This window comes from Mangifera indica, chromosome 2, assembly GCF_011075055.1.
Source record: "Mangifera indica cultivar Alphonso chromosome 2, CATAS_Mindica_2.1, whole genome shotgun sequence".
Lineage (NCBI taxonomy): Eukaryota > Viridiplantae > Streptophyta > Magnoliopsida > Sapindales > Anacardiaceae > Mangifera > Mangifera indica.
Window position 1 is genome coordinate 23,752,526 of NC_058138.1, and position 14,011 is coordinate 23,766,536.

Consider the following 14,011-nt stretch of genomic DNA (forward strand, 5'->3'; position numbering starts at 1 on the left):
TTGGGGTTGGCCCGGATTGAATCTAATCCTGGTTTTCAAACCGTAAACACATTGATGATTCTTCTTAGCATACTTCTGTAGCTTGCCAAATTCAAAACGTAGAATTGGATCCCTCCTTAACTAGATTTGCCTACAGAAGCTTATACTAAAGTTCTCAAGCTGTAATGAACTTGAACTTGCAGAGGTCCAGGTTCCAATGCAAATGCAAGAGGTTTGTAACCAAAACCTTCCACAAATTCATGTTCAGTTATAGAAACAGAAAGAAACTCATGTACAGAAGTGTAATATTATTCTTATTGAGTGATGACAGGGTTGGTCTGCAAAGAAAGCTTGACAGATTTAGAATTACAATTAAGAGGAAAATTTTCCACCAGTAGTATTCTTACAAAGATATGTTCTCAAAGTTCTGAGCAAGTTATATGAGTCAACAAATTTTGATATATGAAACGAAAAAGAAAAAATAGAACATACTCTGATCAGATTGCTCTTGGAGGTTTCTCTAACAATGCTGAAAGGTAGACTTCATCCTTGGATTTAGGAGAAATAGCCCACTTGTGTTTCTTGTACCTGAACTGCAGAAACATATACATGTAATTATCCAGATCCTTTCTATTACAAAAAAACCTGTCAATCCATAACAATCCTCCTGGCCTCAATATTCTATCCCAGTCGAATAGGATATAATCCATTAACAATAAATCAATCCAGCCATCCATGAACCCGGTTGTGTGAATCAAGTCCATTGTGTTGTCAAAGAATGGAAGGCGCTGATTCAATGTTGCATAAAGAGGAATCAAACCTCTAAGTGCAATCATCTCGCTGAATGGAGCACCAAGGTTTAAGGCAGTTGAGACAATTGTTACATTTTTTTCTCTCATCCTAGCAGCAAAAGTACCTGTACCAACACCAAAGTCCAGGCCAATCCTTATCTCACCAGGCTTGACTCCCAAAACATCACTGATCAGGAAATCTATAGGAATTGAACTGTTATTGACCCATTTAAGCTTTTCCTTATCCATTTCAAAGCATCCAGTACACTTTGAATAACCCCGTTTAGGATTCTTGCTTGATAAACACTCAAAATTTCTGCACTGATAATGGCCCCATCTTACATTTCTACCATCTGGCAGTTTCCATAGAGATTCATTAATGGGATATGGCTTCTGGTAGACCTTTGAAGCCCTCGTCAAGCATCGTCTTCGAGGCAAAGGATCACAACCATTAACCATGAGCTTTTGAGCGATGTTCCAATCATCTTTACAATAAGATCCAATGTCATAATCCATGTATTCTTCCAATTCTTTCTTCATCCATACACACGCATGCCCTATTGTGTTGTATATCCTTTCGGTTCCATATATATTAACCTTTCCACCTCTGTTCTCTTTCGGGGTTATATACTTCCTAATCTCCTCTGTCACAAAAGTATTAATCAAAGGCTCCTCCTTCATTGTTGAGTTTCTAATCCCTTCAGCCTTAGGTAGCCGAATCTGTCTAAGAGAAATATGAGCAACATAAAGAGGCCCAATCACTTCCTCCTCTAAAAACCTCTTGTACACCAGTTTTGTAACACTAGTTTTAGCCAAATCTTTCTCCTTCTCCAATTGTCGCACTGTTTTTTCCAGCTTCGCTTGCAGGCTACCCATCCGATTTAGTACTTCCCCAACTCTATCATTCAATGCCTTAATATCAAACCCCTCATATACCTCCGTGGCACCATAAAAATGACGGCATATATCTTCATTGTGCATGAAAAATCCAGCTGAGTAAAGCCTGAAGAGACTCGATAGGCTTACAATTATAACAAGACCTCCAAGCACAATCTGAAGCCAACCCATTATTCTTCCCAATCTACATTTTGGGCAGCAAGATCTCCCCATCTTTACTTCTCTTTTTGCTAGATGCAGCTTCTTTCTCTACTTGATAGAGTTTCAACCTAATCAAAGCTGACTTTTGATGCAGAAAAAATATAAAATGAGCCAAATTCTATAACCAAATCCCAGTATATGCATCCAAACCGATAAAAAGAAAACAAAAAACAGACAAAATGAAACAATAAATGTTAATGCTAAGATACACTAGTACTCATGAAGATAGAATGAACAAACAATAAAAATTTTACCCCTTTAATTTGATTTTAGGGACTTTATGACACATATTTGAATCTAACTTGCTAAAACTAGAATTACGTTAACAATTTTCCACTGTTTTTTCGCTAACCCAGCAGATGAAACAAAGCTGAACATAGAAAAAAAAATCTACAGAATTCATAAAAGCAAAGCTTGGAAATCAAAATTTTAAACGTACCCAGACAAGAATCATCCAACAGAAGTGTAAAAACAAATCTGAATCGCTCTTCCATAGCAAATTCAACAACTTAACAGAACACCCCAAAAACCTTCACAAAACATATAAATAATCCTCTTTACTCTCACCTAAACTTCAAAAAGACTCCGCATTTCACTCGAATACAAAACTAAATCCAGCTGAAGTTTTACTGGGCTTATTCTCTCTAAACTCAGAAAAGTTTATATTTTATCAAGTAAAATGAGCTTGCTTGATGATCAAGTGGCTTTAAATTTGCACGAATCTCGTAAAGAAAAAATTTAAGAGAAGATCGAACTGTAAATTTAAATATTAAAACAAAAATTTTTTAATGAGAATAACGAAGCGTTGACTGTTTTAGTAATGCATGAATTCTTTGTGAAGCTGGCTCAGTTGGGTCGGCGGCAATGGCGAAACTGTGTCGTTGTCGACCGTTAAAAGTTTTTTATTTCTGAAATTATATGGAAAATTAACGGACGTCATGTCACTTGAATTTCCATGACTGTCACGACATGTCGGTTTAAGAAACCCTTTGGGCCGGCAAGTCGTTGGGTGAACGGACTAAAGGATTGGTTTTGACTCCTGAGGACATGATCATTCGCTACATGATTTTTTTTTTAATTTAATTTTTGGTTAAGGATTTAGAGATGAATTCAAATGGAGACAACTTCGAACAAAAGTTAACTTGAATTTGGCTAAAATTTATGATAAATAAATCAAGATCAAGCTTGGTTCACTCAAACTGATCGTTTAGTAATGTTAGATAAAAAAAATTACTAAAGAAAAAAAATCGTTGGACATAAAGAAAAATCGTCATAAAAGTCTTGTTAAAGAAGAAAAAGAATCGTAAGTTATCTCATCTTCATCACCATAGAGTGTGATAGATCCCTGTCGATGAGGAATAATTTTCTCCTCTTCGGTGTTCATTTCCCTCTTCTTAAATATTATCATAATAATGACATTTTAATAAATAATTTCAAACATAATAGATATTTCTATAAATTATAATTTAGAAATGGGTACGGGATAAAACAAGAACAAGGCATGGCGTGAATATATTTATCCTTGCCCTCGCCTTGTATATCCTCACCTTATCTTGTCATTGCTTATGGGGATTGTTTTTATCTTTCTCCTCGTCTTTATTTATGAAAAATCCTAAATGGTGAATTAATCCTAAAAAGAGGTGAATATGATTATTAAAAAATCAAACATCAAATTTACTAAATTGGATTTTTACTCAAGATAACATAAACAAAAATCAAATAAATAATCAAAGTATGAAGTAAAGAAAAAGAATTTAGAGAATGTTCAAGAATTTAGAGTGGTTCGGAGTTTTTTGTCTCAAGTCTTCTATGTCCACTTCTTTAAGCAATTGGCTTGAAGTTTCCATTTGAATCACTTTTAGATTACACTAGTTGACTTGAAATTGCGTCCTTTTATAATAGTGATACGAGATTTTATCCAAGTATAATTAGAAAGAAGATTTACAAGTATAATGTGTCTCTAATAGGTTGATTTTACTAACGTGTACAAGTGTTTCTCTTTAATATATGAGTTTTTAGTTTCTGGAGAAAAATTAAGAGCTTAGAGATTGAAATAAAAATTCTTAAATGTTTTGGATGTGTTCTCTAATCATTTTGACTTCAATCTAACTTATTTATATAGTCTTGAGATTTGAAAGATTCGTTAGAATAATTTTACTAGCTATTAACTTTGTGAAAAAAGTGTTTTAACCTCGAAAATTCGAATGGATGGTGTCCTCTTACACATCTCTACTTTGGCGGCTTTGAAATAGTCGTCCAACAGTTGAATTCTTGAAACGCGTCACTTGAGAGATGGGCATCCTACTTTGTTCTTTAAAATTCCAGAGAGCATCAAACATGAGAGGACAAGCAAGGGACAGGCGTTCTAATATGTTGACTTTGTTGACCATCCCAATTTTGCTTATAAATGCATTAGAGAGGGAATGTGCATTGTCGTCTTCTAGTAAGAGACAAACGTCTTTTAATTTAGGACAGGTGTCCTTATTTATTTAGTAAAAATTTTCGAAAGCTTCAGACTTCTAAAGACAAGCATATGACTGATATCTCATTTGAGACGGGTGTCTTTGACCTGAAAAATTAAACATCTATATTTTACCCATTTTTCATTTATTAGAATTTCATGTCATATACTTTATTAGCTTAATAATTATTAATTATTAACTTTAAACTTAATTTTGATTTAATCAAAACACTTAGAGGTCGAACAATTTATATTATGATAGAGCTGAGCAACCCTATTTTTAATATCTAATTATCATCCTTAGTTTCAAAACACTGTTTTTTTTTTCCAGTAATTAAGTTATAAGTTATATTAAACATAAACTTATTAAAAGAATTCATTGAAAACAATTCTAATTCTATGTCGATTAAATTCTTGATTACATCCCTCGTTAAACATGAAATTAAAAACGCATAATTTTTAATAAATTTTAATGACATTTTTAATTATTTTATATTATTTTTTAAGTACAGTTTTGTTTGTCACATGCCGGTTCATAGTCCCTCTGACTAACTTACTTCAATCTCACCACGTTCTGACTTTTCTTTGCGCAGATTATTCTACCACCCAAGATTTGGGGAAATTGAAGTTTTCACCAATTGAATTCTTAAACTATAAACATTTACCCAAAATTCAATTCATTTGGGGAAAAAAAAATAATGCTAGAAGAGCATATATGCATGTTATTTCACTAAACCTTAAATTTTCAAAAATAAAAAAATAAAATTATTAGCACAAATTATCGAATCGCATTGAGACAAGTGTTACATGGTCTGAATCACATCAAAAAGTACAATCCTATAAGATCGCATATTTTTAGAGTTAAAATCACACAAAAGAATATGTTATTTCGGTTAGAATTACACTAGACAAATGTGTTTTGGTGAGATCACAACTGGCTTTTTTTTTTGGTAAGTTAAAAATTTTGCACTTTATGAGACTCGAACATGAGTTTGCAAACTTTGTATAAAAACTAGTTTTCTAGTAGGCAATGAGTCACATTTGTTGCAACTTGGTTGTTATTTTCAAAAATCTCACAATGAACAAGAGTTGAGGGTTTTAAGTTAATATATATTCATTGTCTTTGTCTCTCTTATAAGACATTTTAAGGATAAAACTGTAAGGTCAATAAAAATCAAAATGAAAATTAGATCGCATCTTTAAGTGATATGCTATGTTTGGATCAATGCAACATCAAGAAGGACATCGTTTGTGTAGATAATGTCATATGCTCTCTCTAAACCCCTTGATTTCAGAGTTGTATTGATGTCAAAAATTTTATATCAAACAAGAATAAAGGGTTTTGGATCAATAAACTGATTGTCTCTTTCTCTCCCTTACAAGATGCTTTTAAGGACAAAATAGTGAGGTCAACATAAGATAAAACAAACAATACCTTATAATTTTAAGTGATTTACTATATGCAGATCAAACCAACACCAACAGAGATATTGGCTCACTCTTTAGTTTGTATAATCCAAGAAAATTATATGTTATGATGCGATTTTAACATTAGAGTCAATCAGATTTTTGACTACTGTAGCCAAAAGTAATATGATTATTTCAAAAATAAAAGTAAAATAGTTATAAATAATATAATCATTTACTTTTCTTATGCTATGTTGGTATTTTCTTTGTTGATGAAGTAAAGTTTTTGGGTTGGTCTTTGTAGTCTTGTAATCCAAGTGTGGGGGGGTTCTTGTACTTTTCCTAAACCTTGGGTGAGAAAAAACAGTATTTTACTTTCTTTTTTTAATGATTTTAAATTCTTTTCTTTTTTATTTTTATTTCAAGTTGGGAGATTATTAAATTAATTTTGATTTTGACCTTGAATTTGGAGATTCAGCTCAGTTTGATAAAGTTATTTTATTAAATATTATATTTTCAAAATATCTTGCAAGCAGATTTGATTTACATTTTTTTTTTATTTTCTACAAAAAATCCTTATTGTATTTATGGATTGTATCAAATGAGTAGCCTCTTCCCACTACCCTGAAGGATGTGATCATAATTTTAGACTTAATTTTTGATTAATCAACGTTACAATGGTTACAGAGAAATTTTAAAATATTATTAGATGAATTTATGGTAAATTTTAATAAATATAAATTTTTTATAATTTAATATTATTTAATTATATGATAATAAATTAATTTAGTTTTAAATATTATAATTTTTTTTATAGTTTAATATTATTTAACTGGGAAATCTATTTCTTGAGAAAGAGCCAAAGTCAACTTAACGACTCAAAATGCCAAACGGAAGAGCATCACTCATTGGATAAACGGTACTCTGAAATAATAAATTACTCAATCTTAACAATTCTTTATATGCCAAATCGTTATGTATTAACTTACCTAAATAAATTGATATATTATCATATGATCAAATAATTTAATTAAATATTTAATATTTAATTTAAATTAATTAATTATATGATGATACATTAATATATTTTTACTCGTTAATACCCAACAGTCTATGCATAAAGTATTAATGCCCTAAAATATTATTTAGGATAATGCATCTTATTGCCCTTACAATTATTGACACTTTTATATATGCTTTTTGTTATTATCGTATAATTGAGTGATCTAATTATTTATTTATTATTTATTAAAAATTATTTAATTATATAATAATATATTCATTTATTTATACTTGTTAATACCAATTATTTATACATAAAGTATTATTACCCTAAAACATTATGTTAATTGGGATCAAAATGCTTTGACACATTGAGCCCACATCTAGTTTGGGTGTTAAAACATTAAGAGGACATTTACTTCGGAGAGACAATTGAAAGGCTCACCCATATGTACAAGTACAACTTATAAAAGATTGCAAAAGTTTTATATGCTACATCTAGTGTATGTATAAGTCATTAATCTTTAGAGATACATTATTTATGTATAACTTTTTCGATTGATTTCATCATCTCTTATAACTAGAGGTAGATTCAAGCTAAATCTAACCTAAAGAAAGATTTATTGAACCTCGATTTGAATTCATAATGACTTTTTTGAAATCAAGTTTGACTAATTTGAAATATTAGAGAAAAATAAAAATTATTCAAATCTAAATGAATTATTGAAAATGAAGAAATAGAATCATGAAAGAAAAAAAAGACTCGCCGAAAAAGAATAGTTAATGAGGAGAGTTATAGTATGAGTTAAACTGAACAATGATTCAATCTTGAATCAAAGCTACCCCTACATACAACAATATAATTTTCAATGTAATTTATATATTTACTTCACATCCTAACATTATCTAGTTCTAAATTACTGCAGTGAATTAATCACTTTTCTAAAATAAATTCTTTAAAAACTCAAATAAAGTTGAAAATTCTCAACTAATGTCTCAAAATTATTTATCATTATTTTTAATGAACATTTCAATGGATGATATATATAATCAAAACAAGCATGAAAAAAAAAAGTGAGAGAATCCCAGTGGTGTATTGAAGTTACACATGTAGTTTGAGTTAATATTAACATTAAGATTCTTGAAATAATTTTCATGTTAAGCGTGTCTAAGTTTCTGTCTCGCAAAAATCTGTATCTGTAGAGCCTTCTATATATATATATATACACACACACAACGCAATAACACTGTTGCCTTGTCTTATTTTCCCTCTCTTGAAGCCTTGCAAATTCACCAACAATACTCGAAGCTTTTTCCTTTCCTTTTAACCGAGTAAGTAACTTGGTTTGTTTTGTTTCGTTTAGTTATGTTTATCGGATGCTCTTGTTCTGTGTCCATGTTTGAGTGGAAAGATTGTTGACAGATGTAAATCATAGCATAACAATGAAACCCATTTATCCAGGTCTTGTCTTTCACGTTGCTTCTTCACCTTTTCACGTTTCAACTTCGAGCTATCTCTAATGGAGGCTTGTTGATGTTGAGTCTTTCATTATTTTTGCATTATGTTTTTATCTTCATTGTGGTTTCTTTATGCACTGTGTTTGTTCTGTTTGTTATCAGCTTGATCAAGGTTTTGCTTACTGTTGTTCGTCATTGGTTTCGTTAGATTTTCTGCTGTTGTTGTTCTGATTCTTGGTTTTGTACAATTTTAAGAGGTTTGATAGTGAGTTTTGTGTGAAAATTGATCTGGGGTTGGTAATCTTGTTACAGGATGGTTATTTTGGAACTCGCATAATGTTTTTGTTTCCTTTTCTATTCTTCTTTGGGTTTATATATATTAGATATGTCGATTTTTCTGGGATCAGTGTATTTGTGTTTGTTAAGTGCTATACCTCTTCAAGTGTTTATGGATTCTGTTTGTTGGCTTGTATAGAGAAAATAGTTGGGGGAATTTTATCTCTGAAATAGATGATTAGTGGGTATTTCCTGTGGGATTTGGTTTGAGGGTTCACTTGGTTTTGGCAATGTTGTTTTGGAAAAATGCTTGTGGTTATTGATTAAGCTAATTCTCTATTTGGCACAGAAAGAATATCATTCTTTCTTCTAGGTTTTACTGTTTTGTTTGGGAGCTTCTGGCGGATGAGAAAGGCTTGTTTGGTGCCTGAATTGTTGAGGCCTAAGGGCCTGCCCTTTTACCTTTTTTGCACAGTGGAGTCAATTGAAGAGATTTTTATTGTATCATTGCAAGTTCATGGTTGTGTGTTGATGCAGCAACATTGCCCTTTTGTTGGTATTCTTGGATAACCATGCTAATATACATGGTGAAAGTGGCGCACCGCAGTTCTCACTCTGTCTCTGTTCTAGGATCCCAACGCTGCCATCTTTCTTTTATGTATTTTGATGTTCTTTTCAATGCATTTTGTGCTAAATTGAGTGAAATCTTTGACACATTGGAGATTTTGATTCATATACCCTGTGTCATGAAACTTTCAGATTTAAGCCACATGTTATAAGTTATAACCATTGAAATGGTTGTGCTTCCATGTCATACTCTAATTACTCATTCATGTGGTCTTGTAGTTTCTTTCTTTGATTTAAATGTCAGTGATTCATAACAATTCCAAGTATTCTGTCAAACGTAATGTTAAGCATGTCATGTCATTGGTGTGTAGGTAATTTCTGCTTCTTTTCCTCGCTGTTATTGATTTTCGCGACTATGTTTCTTGGTCTATATTGTTTTGGCAGATGGAGTCAGATCATTCAGATTATAATGGCAAATCCACTGAAGAAACATCTCTTCATGAGTTATTTCCTCCAGATTCTCCTCATCAAAGTGACTTATTTGGAGATCGGCAGGCAAATCCCCGAATTGGAGATGAATTTCAAGTTAATATTCCTCCCATGATAACAGGAACTGAGTATATTCAGCTTTTAATGAACCCTACTGATTCAAATGTCACGTTTGATGTTTCCCATTCCTTTCTAATGGGTTTGCCCATTCCCATTGTGTGGCTACATGATGAAGAAAATAATATTGATGATGCAGCTGGTACAGATGAATCTTTCAAATGTAAAAAGATCAAAAAGGGCCAAATTAATATAGGGAGGAGAGGTCCAAAACTCAATGATTCAGAGTTGTGTGTTAGATTGAAAGCCAGAAAAGAGTCAAAGCCAGATAACTTAGAAGCAAAGATTGCAGGAATGTCTGACTTGGATAGACTTTGTAAATGCACCGATCATTCTCCAGTTCCTGGTTTGCTAGGAGACTCTTGGAGTGATGCTGAAAAGGAAAATTTTCTTCTTGGTCTATATATATTTGGGAAAAACCTTTTTCAGATAAAAAGATTCATTGAGACCAAAGAGATGGGGGATATTTTGTCATATTACTACGGGAAATTTTATAGGTCTAATGAACACCACAGGTGGTCAGATTGCAGGAAACCAAGAAGTAGGAAATGTGTATATGGACGGAAAATTTTTACTGGGTGGAGGCAGCAAGAATTGGTATCTCGTATGCTTCGCCATGTTCCAGAGGAATCTCATAACTCTTTGCTGGAGGTACTGCATTTGTGTATATGTTGGATATTTATTTGTCTATTTGAGATTGAAGCATATACCCTCCTTTTTATTCATCCTTTTCCAAATCAGTTAATAAACTTGCCTACATATCTGTAACATATGCCTAAATTAACCATCTTGGTTTTGTTTCAGTGCTGATTTGCAGCTATAGTTTTTCCCCTAATTTCTTGCTAGATAGTTACTAAATTTAATTTTAAAAAAGGGAGCTGTAATAGAGAAGTCTTTACTTCTACAGAACGGGTTACAAGAACATCATGTAACTTCACACATGATGACAAACTCTTTTGCATACGCTCCTCCAAGCTGACTTGGGAGGGTATTTTATCTATAGGAAAAATCAGCATTGGAGAGCAAAGAATTTTAATTTTTCATGTCATCATTTTTATCAGATTTTGCTTACACTCATTACTCTTCTGCGTACACGCACAGTTTTATTAATTTTTCCTGTTCGGACATGATTTTCAATTTCCAATCTCTATCTTAATTTTAATCTCCTAGCAGGCTTCCAAGTCATTTGCAGAGGGAAGAACTTCACTTGACATTTATGTCTCCTATTTGAAGGCTACTGTTGGACTTAGTGCACTTGTAGAATCTGTAGGCATTGGTAAGGGGAGGGAGGATCTCACAAGCCTTTCAATGGAGCCTGTGAAGATCAATCAGGTGTTTCCTGTTTGTCCCAAAATGCCATGTGGGAAAGCTTGTTCCTCACTTACATCCGGCGACATTATCAAGTTTTTAACTGGAGGCTTCCGACTAAGTAAAGCTCGATGTAATGATATTTTCTGGGAAGCTGTTTGGCCACGTTTGCTTGCAAGAGGATGGCACTCGGAGCAACCCAAGAATCAGGGTTACATCACTTCCAAAGATTATCTGGTTTTCCTTATACCGGGAATTAAGAAGTTCTCAAGAAGGAAACTTGTAAAAGGAGACCATTACTTTGATTCAGTCAGTGATATTTTGAACAAAGTTGCATCTGAACCGAAACTTCTTGAGCTTGAAGCTGAAGAAGCTAGAGTCAGCAGCTGCAATGCAGAAGACCGGTGGGTTGTAGAAGATTTATCCGATCAGGATGATCCATCAAATCATAAACCCCATTGTTACCTAAAACCTCGTACTTCTAATGGTAATTCGGAGCGTATGAAGTTCATGGTTGTAGATTCCAGTTTGATTAATGGAGGAAAATCATCAAAGATGAGAGAACTGAGATTTTTACCAGTTGATTTTAAAGATTCTTCCAAAATGACTGGTCTATCCAGAGAAAGAAAAGGGTACTTTGAGAATACCATGGATAAGTATAAGCTTGGTACTGCTAATGTACCATTGAACGTAGAGAAGAAAAACGGTATTTCTGAGCACAGTAAGGATAAATTTAATACTGGTATGAAGTTTATGGTTGTGGACACTAGTTCAGTCCATGGAGGAAAATCATCACAGATGAGAGCATTGAGATACTGCCCGGTTGAATCTAAAACTTCCTCTCATGTGAGCTGTTTGTCTGGAGTAGATGAAGAGAATTCCTCTGATGATTCAATGAATAAAAGTGAGGCACCATTCAATTCTGAGCCAGATGCTTCTAATTCACTTTTCAATGGTGATAAGATTGCTGATATCTACAATTATGATGGTGCTAGTTCAAATGAAAAGGCACTTAACTCAGACACTGCACAGAAATTGGAGATCTGCCAGGATCAGAAGGCCAATAAGTTGGAAGAAAAAATGCCAAAGAGGATTATAAAGCACCATTTCAGTCGAAGAGCAAAATCTGGTAATACAAGTAGTTCAGCTCCCCTCATTAAAAGGAGGAGGTTAACAGCTTGTGCTAAGACAGAGACAACTCGTATCATTGAGAACTTCTCAGTTGGCCTGGGGTCAAAAGTAGAGACCTGTTGTGCATCTAACTTGCCCCATGCTGACAACATTGGTGTTTCTCAAGTGAGTCCTTTGGTAGAGAAGTTATCATCATTGAGTTGTTCAGCAGAAGGTAGCCAAGGAGAGGTGAGCAGTGAAGGTATATACAATAGAAGATCTTTTGGCAAGGAGATGTCTCAGGTGAAAAATGAGAACCATCAAATTCCTTTGTCAATAGATCTGAACCTCTCTCAGATTCCACTGGACTCTGGTGAACTAGTAAAAATGGAGGTGGAAGACAGTCAAGGTACGAATGCAGATGGTTTATTCTTGCATAAGAACAAGCATAATCTTGAGACACAGAAAACTGCTGTTGATGTTGAGCCCAGGAGGCAAAGCACCAGAAACCGACCATTGACAGCTAAAGCATTGGAAGCCCTTGCTTGTGGGTTTTTCAGCACTAATAAGAAAGAGAAAAGCAAGGAAATTTGCAAGCGAGAAATCCCATTCTCAACACCTTCCCGCCGGGCACGTAGCAGAGTCAAAGGATCATCCCAACGCAGTAGTTCTGGCACAGGTATCGTGGATTCGAAGAAAGAGGAGGCAAACGAGACTTGTGTTGTAAACAAAGATATCACTAGTAAACCTGCAGACCAAATTGAAGAGAGGAGTCTCATTTCTACTAGGAATTCCTAAAGCTGCTTATTAGTTTGATAATTCAGTCTTTGAAGATCATTTATTGGGCTTGACACACTATGCTGGTGCTTTTGGAGTAATACTGGAGCAACCATTCTCTTTCTGAAAGTTTTCCTTTCTGTTTTTTAATGCTAACTGAAAGACACCGGCATACGGCTGTCTCATCAATGCTTTCACCAAAGTATGATACAGAAAAAAAAAAAATCTCTTCAAAAGCATGTATATACTAGCCTGCAACAATCCTTACCACCTAAGCTAGTTACTTGTCACAGTGCAAAGAACCATTTTAGCCAGAGAATACCAGCTTTGTCTCTTTATTTTATTTTTCTCTCTTGGAAAAACATATATATGAAGCGTCACTTAGCATTAAAATGTGGTGTGTTTAAGTAAGATGTTATACATGTAATCCATCTGGATGCCTCTTATTTCTTTCTAATTGAAATTGAAGCAATCACCTTGATTCTGATGTTGCTGTGGTGTGTGTGAACTTATTACACAAAGTACATAAAGTCATTGTCTTTCGTGAGTCCTCCAGGTAGCAGAAATGCAGAATATGAGTAAGATGGTTGGTGATCATTGGAACTCAGTAATTCATGGAAGTTTTAATGGTACCTGGAACATAGTGCAGAAGTCCATTTAAAAAGAAGTCAAAGAATATCCCCACTGCTTTGTATAGGCCAGTGGAAGTTCCTTGAAAATGGAACCATGACATGTTTCTCTTCCTAAAAATCTGAAACTATGAATGATTAAAGCCATTACTTTGATGATATATCCTTGATTCTTTAGAAGCTGCTGAGCTCCTCTACAAACAGTATCTGGTATTTTCACTGATGAACAATTTCATTCCAATTCCATATGAAGCATTATTGATTATATTGTAACATGTCAGTCCTGATGAACATGGGTTTGATTCACCTAATATGTCAGTCTTTTAGACATAATATCTAAAACCCGATTCAAAAGTTTAAAAAATAAAACTATTTTTTCTCCTCTTGAAATTTATATTAGTTTTGGATCATATCTATAAACTGTTGTTAAATCATGTTAGCATTGTGTCTATCTTTTTAACACCAAAAAAATGCCAAAGAGACTCAGTTTCAAGTGCAATATAGTGAACTTGTAAAGTCCTTAGGAACATATAAAACAATAT

At 33.4% G+C, this 14,011-nt stretch overlaps 2 protein-coding genes across 4 annotated transcripts; one reads left to right on the forward strand and one right to left on the reverse strand.

Moving 5' to 3' along the window:
• Nucleotides 1-270: 270 nt before the first annotated feature.
• On the reverse strand, nt 271-2,719 carry LOC123207893 (probable methyltransferase At1g29790). The gene is made up of 2 exons (XM_044625382.1): nt 2,308-2,719; nt 271-1,950 (listed from the first exon to the last, which is right to left on the reverse strand). Exon 2 carries the CDS (start codon nt 1,878-1,880, stop codon nt 477-479), a length of 1,404 nt encoding a protein of 467 aa, XP_044481317.1. The 5' UTR covers nt 1,881-1,950; nt 2,308-2,719; the 3' UTR covers nt 271-476.
• A 5,237-nt stretch (nt 2,720-7,956) lies between these two features.
• LOC123209491 lies at nt 7,957-13,327 on the forward strand. Of its 3 annotated transcripts, none has more exons than XM_044627565.1 (3): nt 7,957-8,070; nt 9,484-10,296; nt 10,819-13,327. In XM_044627565.1, exons 2-3 carry the CDS (start codon nt 9,484-9,486, stop codon nt 12,859-12,861), a joined length of 2,856 nt encoding a protein of 951 aa, XP_044483500.1. In that variant the 5' UTR covers nt 7,957-8,070; the 3' UTR covers nt 12,862-13,327. The 3 variants fall into 3 exon arrangements, with proteins under 3 accessions (XP_044483500.1, XP_044483501.1, XP_044483502.1); XM_044627566.1 differs by lacking the exon at nt 7,957-8,070 and adding an exon at nt 8,077-8,200; XM_044627567.1 differs by lacking the exon at nt 7,957-8,070 and adding an exon at nt 8,221-8,274.
• Nucleotides 13,328-14,011: the final 684 nt, after the last annotated feature.